Source organism: Eulemur rufifrons, chromosome 6 (genome assembly GCF_041146395.1).
Source record: "Eulemur rufifrons isolate Redbay chromosome 6, OSU_ERuf_1, whole genome shotgun sequence".
NCBI classification, from domain to species: domain Eukaryota; kingdom Metazoa; phylum Chordata; class Mammalia; order Primates; family Lemuridae; genus Eulemur; species Eulemur rufifrons.
The window spans coordinates 11,925,473-11,944,369 of record NC_090988.1 but is presented as its reverse complement, the minus strand read 5'-3'; the positions used below and the strand labels follow the sequence as shown (position 1 = coordinate 11,944,369).

General features: G+C 39.0%; 1 protein-coding gene across 4 annotated transcripts in view; it reads left to right on the top strand.

The window, feature by feature from the left end:
• Nucleotides 1–7,060: 7,060 nt before the first annotated feature.
• The window catches only part of VWA5A (von Willebrand factor A domain containing 5A), a 31,794-nt gene continuing 19,957 nt past the window's right edge, over nt 7,061–18,897 (top strand). Inside the window, exons 1-10 of one of the 4 annotated variants that reach the window (XM_069470758.1) lie at nt 7,061–7,264; nt 9,781–9,838; nt 9,945–10,147; nt 11,078–11,300; nt 11,413–11,588; nt 11,864–11,978; nt 16,840–17,009; nt 17,274–17,362; nt 17,560–17,704; nt 18,125–18,204. In XM_069470758.1, coding sequence (XP_069326859.1) covers nt 9,796–9,838; nt 9,945–10,147; nt 11,078–11,300; nt 11,413–11,588; nt 11,864–11,978; nt 16,840–17,009; nt 17,274–17,362; nt 17,560–17,704; nt 18,125–18,204 — 1,244 coding nt within the window. In that variant the 5' untranslated portion in view covers nt 7,061–7,264; nt 9,781–9,795. Of the gene's footprint in view, nt 7,265–9,653; nt 9,839–9,944; nt 10,148–11,077; nt 11,301–11,412; nt 11,589–11,863; nt 11,979–16,839; nt 17,010–17,273; nt 17,363–17,559; nt 17,705–18,124; nt 18,209–18,897 lie in introns of those variants that run through there. The other 3 variants (XM_069470760.1, XM_069470761.1, XM_069470759.1) reach the window with 3 other exon arrangements.

The window sequence follows — 18,897 nt, the reverse complement described above, 5'->3', positions numbered from 1 at the left end:
ACTTGCTGTTTTTACTTTCATGACTTTTTTTTTTTTTTTGAGATCCAAAGTATATGAAAATTGTCTAATTATAATTTGCCTGATTTCTATTTACAATTCCTGGTCAGTTTCTCTGATTCTCTGTTATAAGTAATGGTAATTGATTGATAATTTTATTCTCCAAAAAACTGGAAGTGGTAAGATAGATAGAAAAATATTATCCATATATGTATTTGTATATTCACACACACACATATATATATACACATACATACACAAGAGATTATATGAAATTAAGTTCAGGTGACATTAGACTACAATGTCTCAGAGTAAAGACTATAATTTGTCATTGAACCTAGAGCATTTATCAAAGTGCCTGTGAATATCTGGCATTTAAATATCTGTTACGAAAATGAGTGAATGAAAAGTTGGACATTAATATATGAATATACTGACTATAAATTTTATGATGAGACGATGTCTATTTTTGTTCCCCACTGTATCTTTAGGATCAAGGAAATAGGAACACCCAATAAATGTGTTTATTTGAATCAGATTCTTGAAAGCTCTGAAATTATTCCTTTTGTCCTTAGACTACTTTAAGCCTTTTTTATTATCCCTAGAAAGCAATGGTTGTAGTGTAGGCTTCAGATTCCATGCCTAATAAAAGGAATTTAGATATTCACTGAAATGTAGAGTATCTCATTCCTGAGCTAAGAAGGATAAAATGAGCCTTGAACATCTTCAAAATTGCTAGTTATCATAAATACTTCTTGCTGGAGGAACAAACATACGTGGTAGATGGAAGTAGAGAGTTAAGGAGGAAAAATGGGCCTCCCTGAAGAGAAGAAAAAAGAGAAAATTATGATTAGTGGAAAGTTTTGTAACAAAAAGAAGCAGATGTGAAAAGGAATTAGTGTAAAGATATCTTAAATAGGAAAAATTATTCACATAACCATAAGTACTACACATATCTAAGTTTATGTGATAATTAGATCTAGAATAGTGTTATAATATATTAATGAAATTGATTTACTTTATTACTGTCTATGGTATCAAATCTATAGAGATTCCATTCATTGTATTGAGTTCTTTGAATCTTTGGATCCCTTTGGGTTTCTTATTGGAGGAAAGCCAGTATTTTCACTTTTTTTCCTTCAGACTTCTTTTGTCTGCTTTCCGTGGGGGATCATCTGGACCTGAAGTCAGTTCGTATTTGTGCTGAAGTTGTTGAAGAAAGAGTGCATGGCCACTGGGACCCCTATTCTCTGAATTCGTCATCTCTTTACATAGGCATTTGGGCAGGTTCTGAGCCAGTTCAGTTAGGCTCAATGAACTAAGAATGCAAAAAAAATAACTTCTATACATACCTTTTAACATAGTACTAGGAAAATAATTTTAATAACATAGTACAGAAAAAAGTAAAATAAATATGTGAGACTCAAACCATGAAAATGTAGGGGGATAAATAGAAAAAGAAGTTGTTAGGTGTTGGAAATCAAGATAAAGTAAATAGAAAAATATTACTGAAAATATTAGATGTTCTTACAATTGGGCTTGGTGATTGGTGATTACCCAGTACACATTTACTTTTGATTAAGTGAGATAATATTTACCTCACAGAATTGCTGTAAAGAATAAATGTGATCATATTCCTGATGTAACCTTGGAAAATATAGTGAATAATTCTGTTGCTGTCTATGTGAATGAGAGGAGTCAATGGGGAAATGGTGATAAGGAAAGACATGATTTTTAAGCCAGGTAGACTTGGTTGTAAATATAGGCTCTTGTTACTAATTTTGTGACTGCTATGCCTTTAGTTTACTATCCCTATAATAGATACAGTATTACATGCTAAGGGTTTTTCATTGATTAAGCAGGATAATGTAGCCTGAGGTATGTAATATGGTGCCTGACATATTGCAGGTGCACAGCAACAATTATTTTGTCCTTTGGGCAAAGGTAAAAACACTCCTGTAATATCAGCATGAGCATAGCTAATGCTAAATAACATGGTTTCGGGGAAATGTTTAGAAAATACTGCCGAGCGCCCATGGAGGTCTTCACTGGATTATGCTGAGATGCAAAAAATAACATATGCAATGAAGAAGATTGGGAACCATGGCTTAAGTGCCTACTGCATCCCTCATACCCCACATGCAAGTACCCTTCCCAGCCATTCAAAACACCATAAATATGAATATGCTAATACATGATACCAGTGGTACAGGACGTAAAACCAGTCACGTTGCTGCTGATTCTAAAATAGTACAGTATAAACATGATTTTTTTTCTGTAGGAAAAAATTCAAAGCAAAGAAAACCTATGAGAAATATCTGATGAAAATAGCATCATTTCAGATTAAGATTTTATTGATCACAATTTAAAACATTTTGTCCTCATATCTTCAAATAGTATTTTTTTTTAAAAAATACTTAAACATTTAAGTTCCTCACCATTTCTAGATCCATAATCAGGCAGATACATAGACATCAAACACACATGGAACTGAGAAAGATAATTTAAATAGTAATTTAGGGTTGCACTCATAATAGAAATGGATACAGCTTTTCTAGAAGATTCAAGTCAGATGTAAACATTTGTCTGGGAAAGAGACATCATGGCATATTAAAAGTTAGAGGTCTAAAAACCCAAAGTTCAAGTTCTGATTTTTGGTAGTATGACTATAGGCTGGTAATTTATGATCTCTGAATCTCAGCTTCTAACATTTACATAGCAGAAAACATTCCCAGCATCAATAGCCTGAATCTTAAATAATCAGTGAAAATTTATCATTCCAACTACAACACTTTTAATAGTAAAAGGGAACATTATTAATAATTAAGGCAGGACAATAGGGATAAAATAGGAAAGCTCCTGACACACCATTGCATGGTCTCCTTAGTCATAGGCCCCTCATTTGTGTCTCACAAATCTGTATTTTGACATCTACACTATAATTGTGCTTCTGGAAAATGTGGGAGGTTCTTCTAATTATACTTGGCATGTGGTAAGTATCCACTAAACATTTGTTTTTTAATTAACCGAGATAACATTTCTTTCAAAGAATTGAAGTCAAGATCAAATATGATGGTGGTGTTTATGAAAGATTTTGATACACAATAAGATGCTATATAATGGTTCATTATACTATATTCACTATAGGGAGTCCTACGGTAAAGAATTTCGGAAGCCACCTGCATGGAGATGAGAATTGATGTCTTAAGCCTGAGTTAGACCACCAGGAGAGACAGGATGAAGTCAGGGCAAAATAGAATCGGAGGCCAAACCTTGACAAACACTACATTTTAGGAAAAGAAGGGGAGAAGCCATTTATGAAGAAGTGTATATATACTTCAGAGAATTAGGAAGATAATCAGGAGAATGTCTTTTAACCTACCTTTGTCTTATAAAGATTATTATATTCTGTATGTCATAGAAATATATTTTCTTCATGTCAAGGAATATGTCCAACTAATTTTTAATCCTAAGCAACTGTGGGGCTTGGAACAGGACAGGATGCTGAATTAATTAGCAATGAACAAAGAAAAGACTAATGAAATTCACTCCTGCGTGCTGTGTGAGAGAGTGGATGGAGGAAAGGACCCTGTCATCACACAGAATGCGAAGGAAGCCCTTCATGGTGTTTTCTTCCAACTATCCTTGCTACCCAGGTCTCTAGAATGAGGGTAAAACGTAAAAATTGAGCAAAACAAAGAAGTTCTGAGCACTTACATAGTTGAGAGGATAGTGACTGGCTTAAGTAAGGAAAACAAGTGTTTCTCCTCTCCTTTTATTTTCAGTTTCTTCTGCAGAGCTTTTGTCTCTCCATCCTAAATTTTTCTTCTCCCTAGATCCCAGGGAATTGGGTTTGGGTTCTCTTGCTGTGGACCCCCGATGGTCTTTTTATTTTTCATTTAGGATAACACAGAGAGAGTCTGTGTTACAGTCTTAACTGTGAACTTAACTGCTGCCTTATCACCTAGGATGATCTCGTCAGAGTTAGCAGAAGTGAAAATATCTCCCACCTCTGTGGAGATTTAAATGATCTCATAGTCCCTCTGGAGCCTCCCGTCTGATATATCCTGAGATTCAGGGAGCAGGAGCCCTCTGAGCATAGGGAGCAATTAGATGTTGAGAGAGTTCAAGAGTTAGGATGTTTAGTAATCAAGGTAATCTTTAAAGGAACAGGGAATCAAAGAGCTGTGGATTTATCTTGACCACCACATTTTTCTGTTCGGGTTACATATTCCAGCGACACTTTTTCTCTTCTATGGACCTCAGAGATTTGGACTGCCAAATCTGCAATTTCTCCAGTTTTTAGTTATCCCCTTGTCTCTTATGGCTGTGAAAGAAACTGTAATGCAATCAAGGGTACCCACCCTGGAGCCAGAAGGTTCAGGTGTGAAGAACAAGCCTGTTTCTCATTAGCTACGTGTCCTTGAGCAGGTCAGCAGTTCTCACTGAACCTTAGTATTGTAATTTGTAAAATGGAGTTATAACAGTATTTCATAGGGTGATTGTGATGGCTAAATAAGGTAGTGCTTATAAACTTCCTGACATATTGTGTGCTCCCGTGATATTTATTATTTCTTGAAATTGGGTGGATTACAATATCTTCACTTCATTGTCAGATTCCTTCTTCCCCCTCCCCTTTTCCTCTTTCCTTCTTTCTCTTCCCAATTTTAAGATGAGGGTTTTTTTAATTGTTTTTTTTTTGGTGGTTTCATTTTGTTTAACTATAGTAATTACAGGGGAAAAGATGGCAAGTATAAAAAACAACCAAACCAAAACTAACATTACTAGATTTATAAAAAGTATAGAAAATCTCAGAATCCTTTTCACAAAAATAGCCTGTTGTACATGGAAATATAAATGGCATATGGTTTTCGAGATTGTCAGGAATCAGCCGGCCAACCCAACAAAGGGAAAGTGGAACTAACATTCAGAGAGTGTCTACTTGTGATAGATGCCTCAAAAAAAATCTTATTTTACTTAATTATTACAACATATGTACAGGCTAGGCATTATTAGTCAATTTGACAAATAATGACAGACTCAGAGTAAATCATTTTCTCATGATTACACAACTATTAAGTACTAGAAGTAGGAATCGAGCTCCGGACCGCTTGAATCTAAAGCTCACAGACTTAATTCTGTGACGGGACCAAGTTGGTCCTAATATATCGGTACCTGGTTCCTAGTTTTCTCTGCAATTTCTTGACCCGCTGGAAGAGCAAGGTATGTCTTTTACTAGTCCTCAGAGATTTAGATCCTTGGGCTTCATCCTGCCTATCTGCATTGGCACTTATTTATGCTTTTGGTTTGTCAGAAGCATATTTGTTTGTAATGCATGAAATTTGCTACTCTTAAGCAAAGGTCAGCATCTTCTAAGAAATTTCTGACAAACAACTAAGTGGCTTTATGATGACAGGCATTATTCCTGTCTACAATTAATGCAGTTTGATGTATCATGTAAAATACTTAGCACTGGTTTCAAAAAGGAAGTATAAATATACACATATATATGTACGTATGCACACACACATATATGAAAGTGTGTGTGTGTATATATGTGTATATCTACCCTAACTATTCATTTATCTATGATAATTTTCTGGTGAGCCCAGTTTGTGTGTGATTTTTTTCAAATACTAAATTTCCAAGTTATTAGTGATCATATGAAAATGACGCCTATTAAGTATAATTGTTATTACCAGGTAATAAATGTGAGGCACATGTCTGAGCATCTGTTCATTTGGTTTTTTTGAAATCTATCTTACCATATCTATGGCAAACAGCAATTATAAGACTTATATAAGACTGTATACACAACCCCTGGAATTTATATGTATTTATTCATTAATCATTTAATTTTATGCATTTCAGAATTTTTTTTCTTTAAGGTGTACAAGTTTTAAGAGGACATAACAGGCTGAAGCATGATAAAAACCACAGGAAGTGTTTAGATGATTGCTATGGAAACATCAAAGGAGAGAGAACTAATAGAACAGGAGACTTAAATGAGACTCCTTGATAATAAAGGTAGGGAACATTGAAGAAAGAGAGTAACAGAAATGGGAGGATGAGCAAAACAATTCATTGAAAGTCTGTTCTGAACCAGTGCTAAGCTTTCTCTGTGGTAAGACAAACAGCCCTTATTTCAGGAAGGGAAATGACTCCCAGAAGAACTGGGGAAAAATAAGTGGCAATCTATGATTGACACACACCGGCATAGTTTAAGCCACATGTGTGTACATTGGGGGCTCCTGAGATGAATTGGATATTGTTCTCATAAGACACAGATCTCTCTTTTCATTTCATCTAGAAGATCCAAACACAAGAAAGTATCTGAAAAAAGAATTAGCTGAAGCTTTTCCTCTCATTGAAGCAGGGTTTGCTAAACCTGAGGAGCCAGATTCTAACTTTGTGCGGTTTACAAAGGTTTACCTTGCAGTTAGCGAGAGTATCAGCTGCTACAAGCCCATTTATGATTAAAGAAAGGAAAAGGCTGTGCAGACAGCCCTAGTTTCCTTTTTCAAGAAAGGGCTTCAGTGGTGAGCTCCTCTCCTCCAGCAACAGACTCCAATCCTGATTCTCCAGCACCATCCTCATCATACCCTTCTGATTAATGTCACCTACCTTCCTTTTTGCCTCAGAAATGCTCCTTCCAGTAAGTAAGACATTGATGCAACATTAGGTCAGTGTTAACCTTTAATATTCTTCTTTGAAATTTCTCCTACTTCCATCTAAACTTTTTGTATGAGCTTGTTTTTATATTCTGTTTGTTTGAATGAAAAGAAAGAGCACAACAGTTTCTGTAACATTATTACTGTACAGAGGTATTATTATTACAGTATGCTGTATTATTACCATATACGAGCCATTATAGTGTTATTATTACTACTACCCTATATGCGCTGTTCATCAGGGATCCCCAGTTACATAGCAATCTGACCTAAAGGCATTCTCAGGAACACATCTCTGTAACCCAGGCAATGCCTGTATGTTTAAGAATTTTCTATCGGTCCCTTACTCATGTAACTGCTACTTTATAACCAGTCCCTAGAAGGGGGCGGGTCTTCCTGGAAATTTCGACTGCTGTTGTTTTGGCTTTGCAGTGACTCGGAGCACTCCTGGACTTCTGGAGCAGGTAGGCGACCACACAGCCTGCCTTGGGACTGGATGCCACCCCCTACACCTGAGGACTAAAATCTGCACATTCTAACTTCCTTTCCCCAGATCTGAAACCTGTAGGGGCTTCTTGTAACTGCAAGTCCAAGAGGTAAGGAATTTAGTCCTGGTGTGTGAACCCCAGGGGGTCTCTGCAGCTTTGGCAGTTTAGGGGAATCTTGTGTGGGCTGGAGGGTGGATTTAGCCATCTGCAAATCTCAAGGCTCCTCTTCCCACTTTCATTCTCTTTTACTTTACCTTTTTCTTTCTCCTTATTTCTTCCTTTGACATGGACAATTGATGTTATTTTTTCAATTTTATATAAGTTTATGCTGCAGAAATTTGGTCATAAGCCTTCACCCACCCAATCAATTGCAGCCCATAAACCCTTCTGTCCCTTCTGTAATTACCAGGACATTAAAAATCTAGGATTGACAATTGAAAGATTAAATTACTCTCATTTTATCCAAGCCCCACCCTGCATCCCAGATCTCTTTCTTGGCCAGATTCCAGGTTCTCCAATTCTCACCTGCAATAGGGAGCAGGGTCAGGCAGGCTGTGCCACCCAGCTACCCCCACTCCCTGCACTAGAGCAGCTCAGGGCTGGGACTCTGCACTCCTGAGGGGCCACCTAAGAAGCAGCTACCTGGCTCAGGGAGAAGCCCTCTATTCTCCCAACTTCCTGAGATTCAAGGCTTTGACCTTGGTCAGCCCCTGTGGCCAGTGTTTACCTATGCATTTCTGGGTGCCCTGCTGAAGTGCCATCCTGAGGCCCAGAACTAGTTCTGATGCAAACTCACTTTGTCTGCACTGGGAAGGGCTGGGTAAAGGTTGTAGAATAGCAAGTTTCCCTCAATGAGGGGTTGGTTCTAGGGTTAGAATGAGGAAATGAGGGCTGTTTCTTTGTAGGGGACACCCCTCTGCTCCTTTTTCTTCCACTCACAGACAGGCTTGCTGAGCATGGCCCAGCCTGAGAGCTTTGGTTACCTGACACAATTCCTTCAGCTGTTTTACTCCTGTTGATTCTCCTGCTTTAAGGTCCCTGCTGCTGTTATTAGCAATTCTTCCCTCCCCCACCCCCAGCCTGTTCACCAGAGAACTTGCCCCAGTCAAGGGTCTGCATGGAAGCTCTTTTCCTGAGCAGCCTCTCTTTACCTCACACCTGCCACTGTCCCCTGTGATGCTGTCAAATTGTGTGCCATGTTGCCACATTCAGTTTTTATCAAGTGGCTCCAAATAAAAACAGATATGAAATGAAAAGCCTGATTTATGGGTGCTGATGTGTGGAGATGGGGCAAAGCGTGTAAGAAACACCCTTACCATCAGATGGTTGATCAACATGGACATTGACTTGGATAGGATGGGTGGGATGTTTTAAATGGCGATTAGGATAAGTGTAGGGGCATAGAAATAGTCCTGCCAAAAGCTTCAGAATCTTTGAGGGTGGGTTGTTAGGAAGGAAGGCTGTCTTTCTCAAAATCCGGTGTTTTTCTGGTTTGTTGTTTCCTTAGGGAAACGTGAGGTCTTTGGTGACTCATCTGTCCCTGGGCCTCTGGATAAATATATTAGTTTCACTTTTCTTCAGCATCCTCTGTGTGCTACGCAGGGCCATTTTAGCTCATCGAGGTTTGTTTTCAGTGAAAAGCCCCCTTATTGGTGCTGAAGGTTGCAGGTCAAGTAATGCCTCGACAAAACATGGAGCAGCAAGCTGGCAAATGATCCAGCTCAGAATTGTTCCAGAGCATCATCCAGTGGCATTAGGGGATTACTAGGACCAAACAAACCCACCTGTAGACTGTCAGGATTAAAGAATCATAATGTAAATTATAACCTTGATTCGTAAAATTTATCTGTTACCATATCACAGGAAATGGTTGTCCAGGATTATAATAAAATTTGGGAGATATGTTTAGGACAGCCTGATTTAAAATAAAAGACATGCATATATATAATATTTATATATAGAATATCCTGGACAGAGAAAACAAACAGTGGCTTCAATAAAGAGCCCAAAAAGAAAAGTCACAGGGTAAGCAATCAAAGTTACAGGAGCCCATTTTAGATCACGTACCTTCTCACATGCAGGTCTCTGAATAGCATAATCCTAAGTGAATTAGAGCGGAGGTTTATAGGGAACAACAGTAACTACAATAATAGGAATGATACAGATGTTTGTCCTCATTGATTAAATGCCTCCTGTGGGCCAGGCACTGTACTAGGGACTTCACATGTATTAATTCATATATGACATATAGGTGTTACGGTTCGGTTCTCATTTTAGAAAGAGACTTCTGAGTTCAGAGGGGTTGGTTAATGACACCTATTCAATTTTATAAATGGTGTATTAGACTTTTTGAAAAGTGGGATCAGTGTTTGAACCGGCCTCTTGTGTTTAAAAAATTTCCTGTTTAGTGCATACTAGTGAGTCTCATAGCTTCCCTACTCGGGACCAGGCTTTGGAAGAAGCCTTACTTTTGGAATCTTTGCCCCCTTCTTTCCAGGTTCCTTCTTAGTGCCAACAGTAGCCCTTTGAACGTATTCTTATGCCAGACAGAAGCACATAAGATATGGTGTTGGAATAGACAACTCCCAACATGTCACTCTGTTTGTGATGTGTCCTTTCTGCAGAAACTCTACATCACCATGATGACCCCCTGTGGCCTACTCACTGACAGACAGTGGCCAGGTAAGCCCAATATGTGACTCTTACTTGCCATTATATCACAAGGCTTGGCCTGCAGGAGGCATTGCCTTAAAGCTTGTTGAAGTCTTGAATTCTGGTCTGTCTCCAGTGCCACTGAAGAGTGTCTCTGTGAGCTTGTCCATTAATGAGTTTGTGACTGGTGTGTCTGCAACCCTCAACTATGAGAATGAGCAGGAAGTTCCTTTAGAGGCTGCCTTTATATTCCCCATGGATGAAGACTCTGCTGTCTACAGCTTCGAAGCCTTGGTGGATGGAAAGAAAATTGTAGCAGAATTACAGGACAAGATCAAGGTACTAGGGATGAATACATTAGCTCCTCTCTTCTTATTAATGCATATTCTTTAGTGTCAGGGTTGATTTTTTTAGAGATGTTGCCCTGATTCTTTGGCTCCTGGCTTGAAGGAATTACAAGCCATGCCATGCTACAGAGAGATGACAGACACTAGCATTTCTACACAAGCAGCTTTTATTGCAGGCTTGTCAGCATAGAATAGAAAGTGAAAGTACATTTCCTGAGCGGAAATGGGTCTGTTTCCATGAGTGGAGAAGAACCTACTTATATGTCTATGCCTTATGATATGCTAAAGGGGGGGGGGGGTGGAATGTTCATTGCTGTCCTGGGAAAAGAATGGAGAGTTCTTAGAATTAAGGGCCCTCCCATTTTTATCCTTATAGGGTAACTTCCAGGGGTTGCCATGACAATTGTAAACTGTCACGGCGCTGATGGGTATGACTTTTCCTATGCTAATGTATGTTAAAGAGGAAAAGGTCACCTTTAGACATGAGCTCCGAGATTCTGCTCATGCTCCTGGCCAGGAAAAGTCCCTAAACTCAAGTTCTTGCCATTGCTGTTTAGCTTCTAAATGCATATTGGTCTCCTCCTTTTCGCCTTCCTCTTATTTTTCTGTGGTTAGGGCTGACAACCTGCACCTGGTCCCTAACATTTAGGATACCTGTCAAATGCAACTTCACAAAACATGCTGATGTTGCAAGCTCTTTCCTCCACTCCATTCAAACTGCTATTTTCCTAAAATCATTTGTGGCTGGGGGCGGGGGGCAGGGGGGGCGGTGAATCAATCAGAGACATTCAAAGTATAGCTGTGAACTTGACAAGACCAATCGGAGTCCCCATCAGATTGCTTTCTGCACTACTTGTGTCTTCATCAACTATCTCACCTTTGATGTTACCTTTGTTTCCCACCCTCACCCTGTTCTCCTTAGGCCCACACAATCTATGAGAATGCCATCTCCCAGGGTCACCAGGCCTTCTTATTGGAGGAGGATGTGAGCTCCAGGGATGTCTTCTCTTGCAATGTGGGGAACCTCCAACCTGGGGCAAAGGTGGCACTCACCCTGAGGTACGTGCAGGAGCTGTCCCTGGAAGCAGATGGTGCCCTGCGCTTCGTGCTCCCAACTGTCCTGAATCCCAGATACCAGCTCCCTGGTGAGTACCCCTCCCCTTTGAATGATGGTCATGGGCATATCCCCTTAAGGTTGTGTGTGGGTGTGCTAAAAAGAGTTGACAAGGAAAACACAACTATGGTAACTTTTTGTAGGATGTTCTCAGGACAGTTGCCTTAATAGGAAGACTCCTATAGTCCCTTTGGAGGACCTGCCCTACACACTCAGTATGGTCGCCACCATCACTTCCCAGCATGGCATTGAGAAAGTCCAATCCAACTGCCCCTTGAGTCCTACTGAGTACCTTGGAGATGATAAGACTTCTGCTCAGGTAATTAATGAGAGAGTACTATTGTTGCCAGTGCTCCTGTGCCTTAGGTTTTGACTTGGTCCTCACCCAGTTTATCCCAACTGTTAACCCAGATGGAGTTGCTTGATGCTCCTTCCTTATCCCTGTTTAGTGTCCAGCGCCTTCTCTCCATTCTCGCTTCTGCTCCTGATAGTGTTCACTCAAGGAAGAAGCCTGTAGCCCTCAGCTCTGACATCAGCTCCAGGAAGCAAACAGTGTTAGTTCTAATGTGGCTCCTTTGCCTGTCCCCAACTCAGGTTTCCCTGGCTGATGGACACAAGTATGATCAGGACGTGGAACTCCTGATTTACTACAGTGAGGTGCATACCCCCAGTGTAGCAGTGGAGATGGGGATGCCTGAAACGAAGCCAGGTATTTTCTTTCTCCTTTTGCGCTCCTAGAGCGCAAATTCCTATCTTGGAATTATCCTGAAATTAGTCTCACTTTTTTCTTCTTTCCAGTAACAGGTCAAACAGACCCACATGAAACATTGAAATAGCTTACACTATGGCTTGCAAAAATGCTTAGGTTTATTGAATATCATGTCGTCATGTCATGTAGGCAAACTTAACAAGATCAGTAGAAAATTGGGCAAAAGGTTGAAACAAATAATTCACAGAGGTAAACACAGCCAGTTTATAAACATATGGGACAATGATCGTCTTATAATGGAAATTGCAATGAAATGCTATTTCATTAGAAATGCAAATAATGGTAATCATATGGCATTTTCCCATTTCAAATTATCAAAGATTTCCAAATCTGATAATGCCTCATGCTTTAAAAGTTATGATGAATTTGGCACTGTCATAGATTGCTTGAAGCAAAATGATTTGGTATCAACCTTTTGAGGAGAAATTTGGTCATATGATTAAAAGCAGTGTTTTGTCAATTTTGGGAATGTTACTTAAGGAAATAAATCTAAATATAAGTAAAACTAAGAACTGAGCTGTCCCCTGCCATTTTAATGATATCAAATAGTAGTAAACAATCATAATGTTTTTAAGTGGCTAAATGTACTATGCAAGGTACCCTTGATGAGTTATCATGCAGTTATTAAAATAATGTACGTCAACAGATTGAAATAGTTTGGAAAAAAGGCCTCCAAAGAATGTTAAGTAAAAGAAGATTAACTTATACAGGCTAATTACCACAATAAAATAACCTACGCATTAGGAAAAACATTTAAAAACACAGGAAGTATGCAAGTAGTAATTATTAGATTAAGACTGTTTAGTTTCTTAATATCTTTTTTTAGTAAATAACTTCTATTGATTCATTCATCACACCTACATGTAGTGTCACCTGGAGTTTTTTTCTTATTGTGGTAAAGTATGCATAACAGAATTTACCATTTTAGATATTTTTAAGTATACAGGTCTGTGACCTTAATTACATTCACCTTGTACAGCCATCACCATTATCCATCTCTAAAATTTTTTATCCTGTCCTAGTTTCTCACTTTATTTTAATGTCTCTTATTTTTAATTTTTTAAAAATATATATGTATTTTTTCTTAGAATTAAAATTGTTGTACCTCATGTCAATCTGTTGTGCTCCTGGGGCCTTCCTGGGTTGCCATGCCAGTGGATTTCAGGGACCACGAAGCAGGACTGGAGGGATACTGCCACTTACGAAGCATTTTGCACAGGAGGGAGTGGAAGCATCCTTGGTGACGGCCCTGTTTAAAGTGATGTGGCTTGGTTAGGCTCTCGCTTCTACAACTATAGCTGCTGTGAACACATTCCCAGTAGTTGGTTTTCAGTAGGCCATCCCACTCTCTCATCCTTAATGTTTGGCCTAAGTGGCTTGATATTTGTGCTCACAAATTGGAACGCTTTAGTTTGCCCTCACTTGTTCAAACATTCTTCTTCAGGGGCAGCTGCCCATGAGAAGACATTAGAGGGGCTCCCAGCCTCAACCAGGTTTGCTATAACCAGCTCCTCTTTCATGAAGTTCCATGATCTTTTTTGTTTTTCTTTTTATTTCAGGATATTATGGGGGTACAAACATTTTGGTTATATGTTATGACTTTGCCTCACCCAAGCCAGGATTAGAGGCATGCCCTTCCCCCATACAATGCTCACTGCATCCATTAGTTGTGAGTTTACCCCACTCCCCACCACCCCCAGTGAATATTGCTACCATGTGAGCACCTTAGTGTTGATCAGTTAGTGCCAATTTGATGGCAAGTACAGGTGGTGCTTATTTTTCCATTATTGTGATACCTCACTTCGGAGGATGGGCTCAAGCTCTATCCAGGATAACATAAGAGGTGCTAGATCACCATTGTTTTTGTAATTGAGTAGTATTCCATTGTATATATATACCATATTTTATTAATCCACTCATGGATTGAAGGGCACTTGGGTTGTTTCACATCTTTGTAATACAGAATTGAGCTTCCATAAACATTCGAGTGCAGTTGTCTTTATTATAGAATGTCTTTTGTTCCTTTGGGTAGATGCTTAGTTGTGCTATTGCTGGATCAAATGGTATTCCTATTTGTAGCTCTTTGAGGTATCTCCAAATTATTTTCCACAGAGGTTGCACTAATTTGCAGTCCCACCAGCAGTGTATGAGTGTTCCTATCTCTCTACATCCTCGCCAGTATTTGTTGTTTTGGGACTTTTTGATAAAGGCCAATCTTACTGGAGTTAGGTGGTATCTCATTGTAGTTTTGATTTGCCTTTCCCTAATGATTAGCGATCTTAAGCATTTTTTTTATATGTTTGTTGGCCATTAGTCTGTCTTCTTTTGAAAAGTTTCTGTTCATGTCCTTTGCCCATTTATTGATGGAGTTTGATTTTTTTCTTGTTGATTTTTTTGAGTTCTGTATAGATTCTTGTTAGCAGCCCTTTATCGGATGTGTAGAAAACAAATATTTGCTCCCATTCTGTAGGCTGTCTATTCGCTCTAATGATAGTTCCCTTGGCTTTGCAAAAGCTTTTTAATTTGATCAGGTCCCATTTATTTATTTTTGTTGCTGCTGTGATTGCTTTGGGGGTCCTCTTCATAAATTCTTTGCCTAGGCCGATGTCTGAAAGAGTCTTCCAACATTTTCTTGTAGGATTCTTAAGGTTCCATGTCTTAGGTTTAAGTCTGTTATCCATTGTGAATTGATTTTTGTGAAAGGTGGGGATCCAATTTCAATCTTCTGCATGTAGTTATCCAGTTTGCCCAGCCCCATTTATTGAAAAGAGATAACTTTTTATATTAGTTACCTGTTTTTTCCTTGCCCGTTGGTATCTCCTTGGGTGCCCACAAAATATTCCTATAACAATAACCTTATCTTTAGTCAGCATTATTTTAAAGGATTATTTACAGCAGAGAAAGTTTCATCATGTTGGATCTCAAGAGGTAAGGTAGAGATCTCAGTCCCTTTCCTTCTAAGAAGTTTCCTTGGCTCCTCTGCAGATTTTCTCACCTGTTCCCCACGACCAGCTCTGCAGGCCACAGGGGGACATCAGAGATAGCCTGTATCAGTCTTGTGAATTCCTTCCAGCTGGGCCACTCAAGTCTTGCTTCCTAGGACATATATTTGGTCAAGATGACTTGCTGTTCTCATCCACACAAGGAAGCAACTGACGACCTTAAGTGGCAGCTGGGCTCAGTACAACCATGTAGAGTTCTGCCAAATGAAACATGGCACTACATGATGAAAACATAATACCTTATTTTTGCAAACTTAGAATAGACATACTTAGTATATTAAGAACGTGATTTCTTTTAAAATTAAATTCATGATTTAATAAAATAATTGTATAAAAATAAAATTTAGAAATAATTTTTATAAAATTATGACTAAGAGCTTAATCTAAGTTGAGCACTAGACTGAGCTCCTTAAGTATATTATATCACTTAACTTCACAATAATCTTGAGGCAGGTATTACTGCTGTGATTCTTCAGATGATGACATTGGGGCTAGCAAGCAGAGGAGCTAAGGTTTGAAATGCCTCCTTAAAAACAAAGGAAGCCAAGACTCGTGGTAGTACAAATAGGTTGAGCCAGGCCAAAATTATAGTAGATAATCCACGTATTGTGCTTCCTGTTTATCTGGTATTATTCTAAACAGTTTAGATACATTTACTCATCACACTTACGGTAACCTTCCCAACTTCTGAGTATAGTGCCAGCTCTATTATAACCAGCTATCAGAATGAAAAGGAATCTACCTTGCCCATCAAAAAAAATTCTACTCTTCTGTCAAATATCCAGACATCTGGATTAGGTAAATGTTATTTTTGAACTAGTGTTCTGTTAGACATTTGCTGGGTCACACCCATTTTACTTAGAAACCATTTGGTCATTGGAGTACCCCACAGCTAAGCGATTAAACTGAGCCATGTCCTGTGGTTATACTGAATCTCAGGGCTGCTGAGAGTAAACCCTATAATCCTCGAATCACTTCGTGAAGATAAGATAATGGAATTTAATTTTATATTCTCTGAACTATAAAACTAGAGGTGATATCACGCAGCCATTTTCATTTCATTTCTATCTCAACCACATCATTTCAATTCCTGCACCAGCTTTCAGTTGCTCCAAAAAATAAAGTCACAGCTCTGACTTTGACAACTTAGTCACATAGGCTGGACTCCAGTAGTCACTGCCACCCTGTTGTTTGGATAATGCCATTAGAATCCAACTCAGATCCCAGTGCTTCTCTCTTCTGGGGACCATCAGTGGATATGAAGTCTGCCAGCTTCATATCCAAAGCAGGCAGACTCACCTTGGTGTAAATAACACTTACTATACTCTCAACTCTTGTAAATTGTCATTCTAAAAATTGTCCATGTAAGTATCATTTTTTCAAAGCTGTAATTAAAGACTTAAACAAGGACCCTATGTGATAAATTCTTCTCCATTGATTTGATTTGAAGAAAAGTTTTGCCTCTGCAGATAAATTTGTCTGATTCTTTTTGCAAATGCTGAAACATGTTAACCTAATGTGTCTCATTCAGTGACAATATTTTAATTACTGCTCATGCCCGCTCACCTCTAATCACTTTCTTCTCTTTTCTGTCTATTCTGATTTTGTCTCCTTTATATGTTTATAACTCACGTCATACCCTTTGCAAACAAATGTGGTATAAGGATCAAACACATTGTTTGTTATACATTTGAGTTTTCTCAGCTCTCTATTGAATTTACTACCATTGATTTTTCTTGGGGACATTAGGATTCTTAAGTTCTTTTTTGTCTTACAGTTCTTGTATCCTTTTTATGTAGGGTGTTTGTTGAAAGATCCCTTTGCAATGGTGAGTTTCTATCCAAATATCCCAGAAACCCAGCCACCAAATACCTGTGGAGAATTTATCTTCCTCATGGACCGCTCAGGAAGTATGGAGAGCTTCTTGAGTAGCCAGAGTAAATCTCAGCCGCGTATAGAGGCCGCCAAGGTAAAACTAGTATCTTTCTTTTTCTGGGTCACATGCCCAAGGGAGGATGACTCTGGTGGGTTAAATTACGGGGCATTCAGAGCTGTAGATCTGTTTTCAACTGAGCTACAGCCAGCATGACCACCTTGAGGCTGGCCTTGGAATGTAAGGAGGCACAAAGCGAGGGTGATGGCCCACACCCTCAAGAGTTAGAATTTCAGGGTCTGTGTGTGTGAGAGAGAGGATCCTCTCTCACTCTGTCCCCTCATACTCTCTTACCTTCAGGAAACACTGATTTTGCTGCTGAAGAGTTTACCTGTAGGCTGTTATTTCAACATATATGGATTCGGCTCTACTTATGAGGCATTCTTTCCGTAAGTTTCTGGAAAGGCCATAGAGTCCAAAATGATACTTTAAAGAAAGGGACTAGGTGGTTAAAAGAACTACTACAGAATCTGGCATTGGGAATTTCAGGTAAGATTGTCTTTCGATGGGGGTATCCAGTTCAGGGACTCAACACTAGACAATGTCTAGCAGACATCCTGTGACTGAATGTGTTTGTTTTTCTCAGGGAAAGTGTGGAGTACACTCAGCAAACAATGGAGGAGGCGCTGGGGAGAGTGAAGCATATTCGGGCAGACCTAGGGGGCACTGAAATCTTGGCACCACTCCAGAACATTTACAGGGCACCCTCCATCCCAGGCCACCCCCTACAGGTAAGATTTGGAACAGAGCTAACTGAAGGGACACAGAGAGTGAAATCTCAGTTCAAGAATCAGATTGTTGAAATATGGTTTGTAATTCAGAGTCTTCTATCATATAGTAAAGAGGAAAAAAAAAAAGACGAGGCATTTTTCTTCTTCCTTACTTCCATGTGATGATAGGCAATGGAAGTTCTTTTATGGAGTGCCACAAAAGCCTAAATGAAGCTAGAAGGGGGAGATGCTGAAAATTCCCCAGGTTCTGATCAGACCATGTGAGAATGTGGTGCTAGTGACAGAGGAACATTAGGGACCTCATGACTGCAGAGACATCAGAGCCTCTGGATTGAAATAGTTGAGTTTTTCAAAGGCAAATTCTGGTATCTTAAGATGAACTTGATAGAAGCTTGATGAGTGTTTTCTTTCTTTGTACAGCTTTTTATCTTCACAGATGGAGAAGTTAGTGACACAGTCACTGTAATTAAAGAAGTTGAAACCAACAGGCAGAAACACAGGTAGGAAGACAATGTGATTTCCGGGTGACTGGATGCAAGCAGTGCCACATGTCATCTAGTGTTACGTGATACCAATGTTGATATTCCTTGCAGAGGACAGAATGGTTCCAGAATTTTAGTTTTATCAGCTGACAATTTATTATTCTCTACAAAAATTAAAAGTAATTTTCCAAACATGAACACAGGAAAATCTTTGTCCCTTATTCTTTCTGAATCACAATGGAACAAGAATGGAATAGTAAGATGTTAATATTTTTTTCTTACTAGAAACATTTGTATCAAAGTAATACATAGGATACCATACAGATCATCTATATACAGCTAGATGAATTACCACAGTGAATGCACTTGTGTAATCACCACACAGATCCAAAACTAGAATGCAACGAAGACCTCTCCACATCTAGCCTTTTACATCATGCCCTGTTACAGTCACTACACACACACAGCTCTCCTTTCCTGTAACACCATAGCTGTTTGTGCTTGTTTTTCAATGAAAATAAGTGAGTTATCCATATGTTTTTGTTTCTGTGTATATTGTTTCTTTCCTTTCTCTCAGAATTATGTTGAGAGAGTCATACATATTTTTTATGTAGCCACAATTAATTGTTATTGGTGTGCGCCGTTCTGTAGAATGACTATACCATAATATATCTACTGATGCTAGTGCTGATGGACTTTGGTTTGGCTATT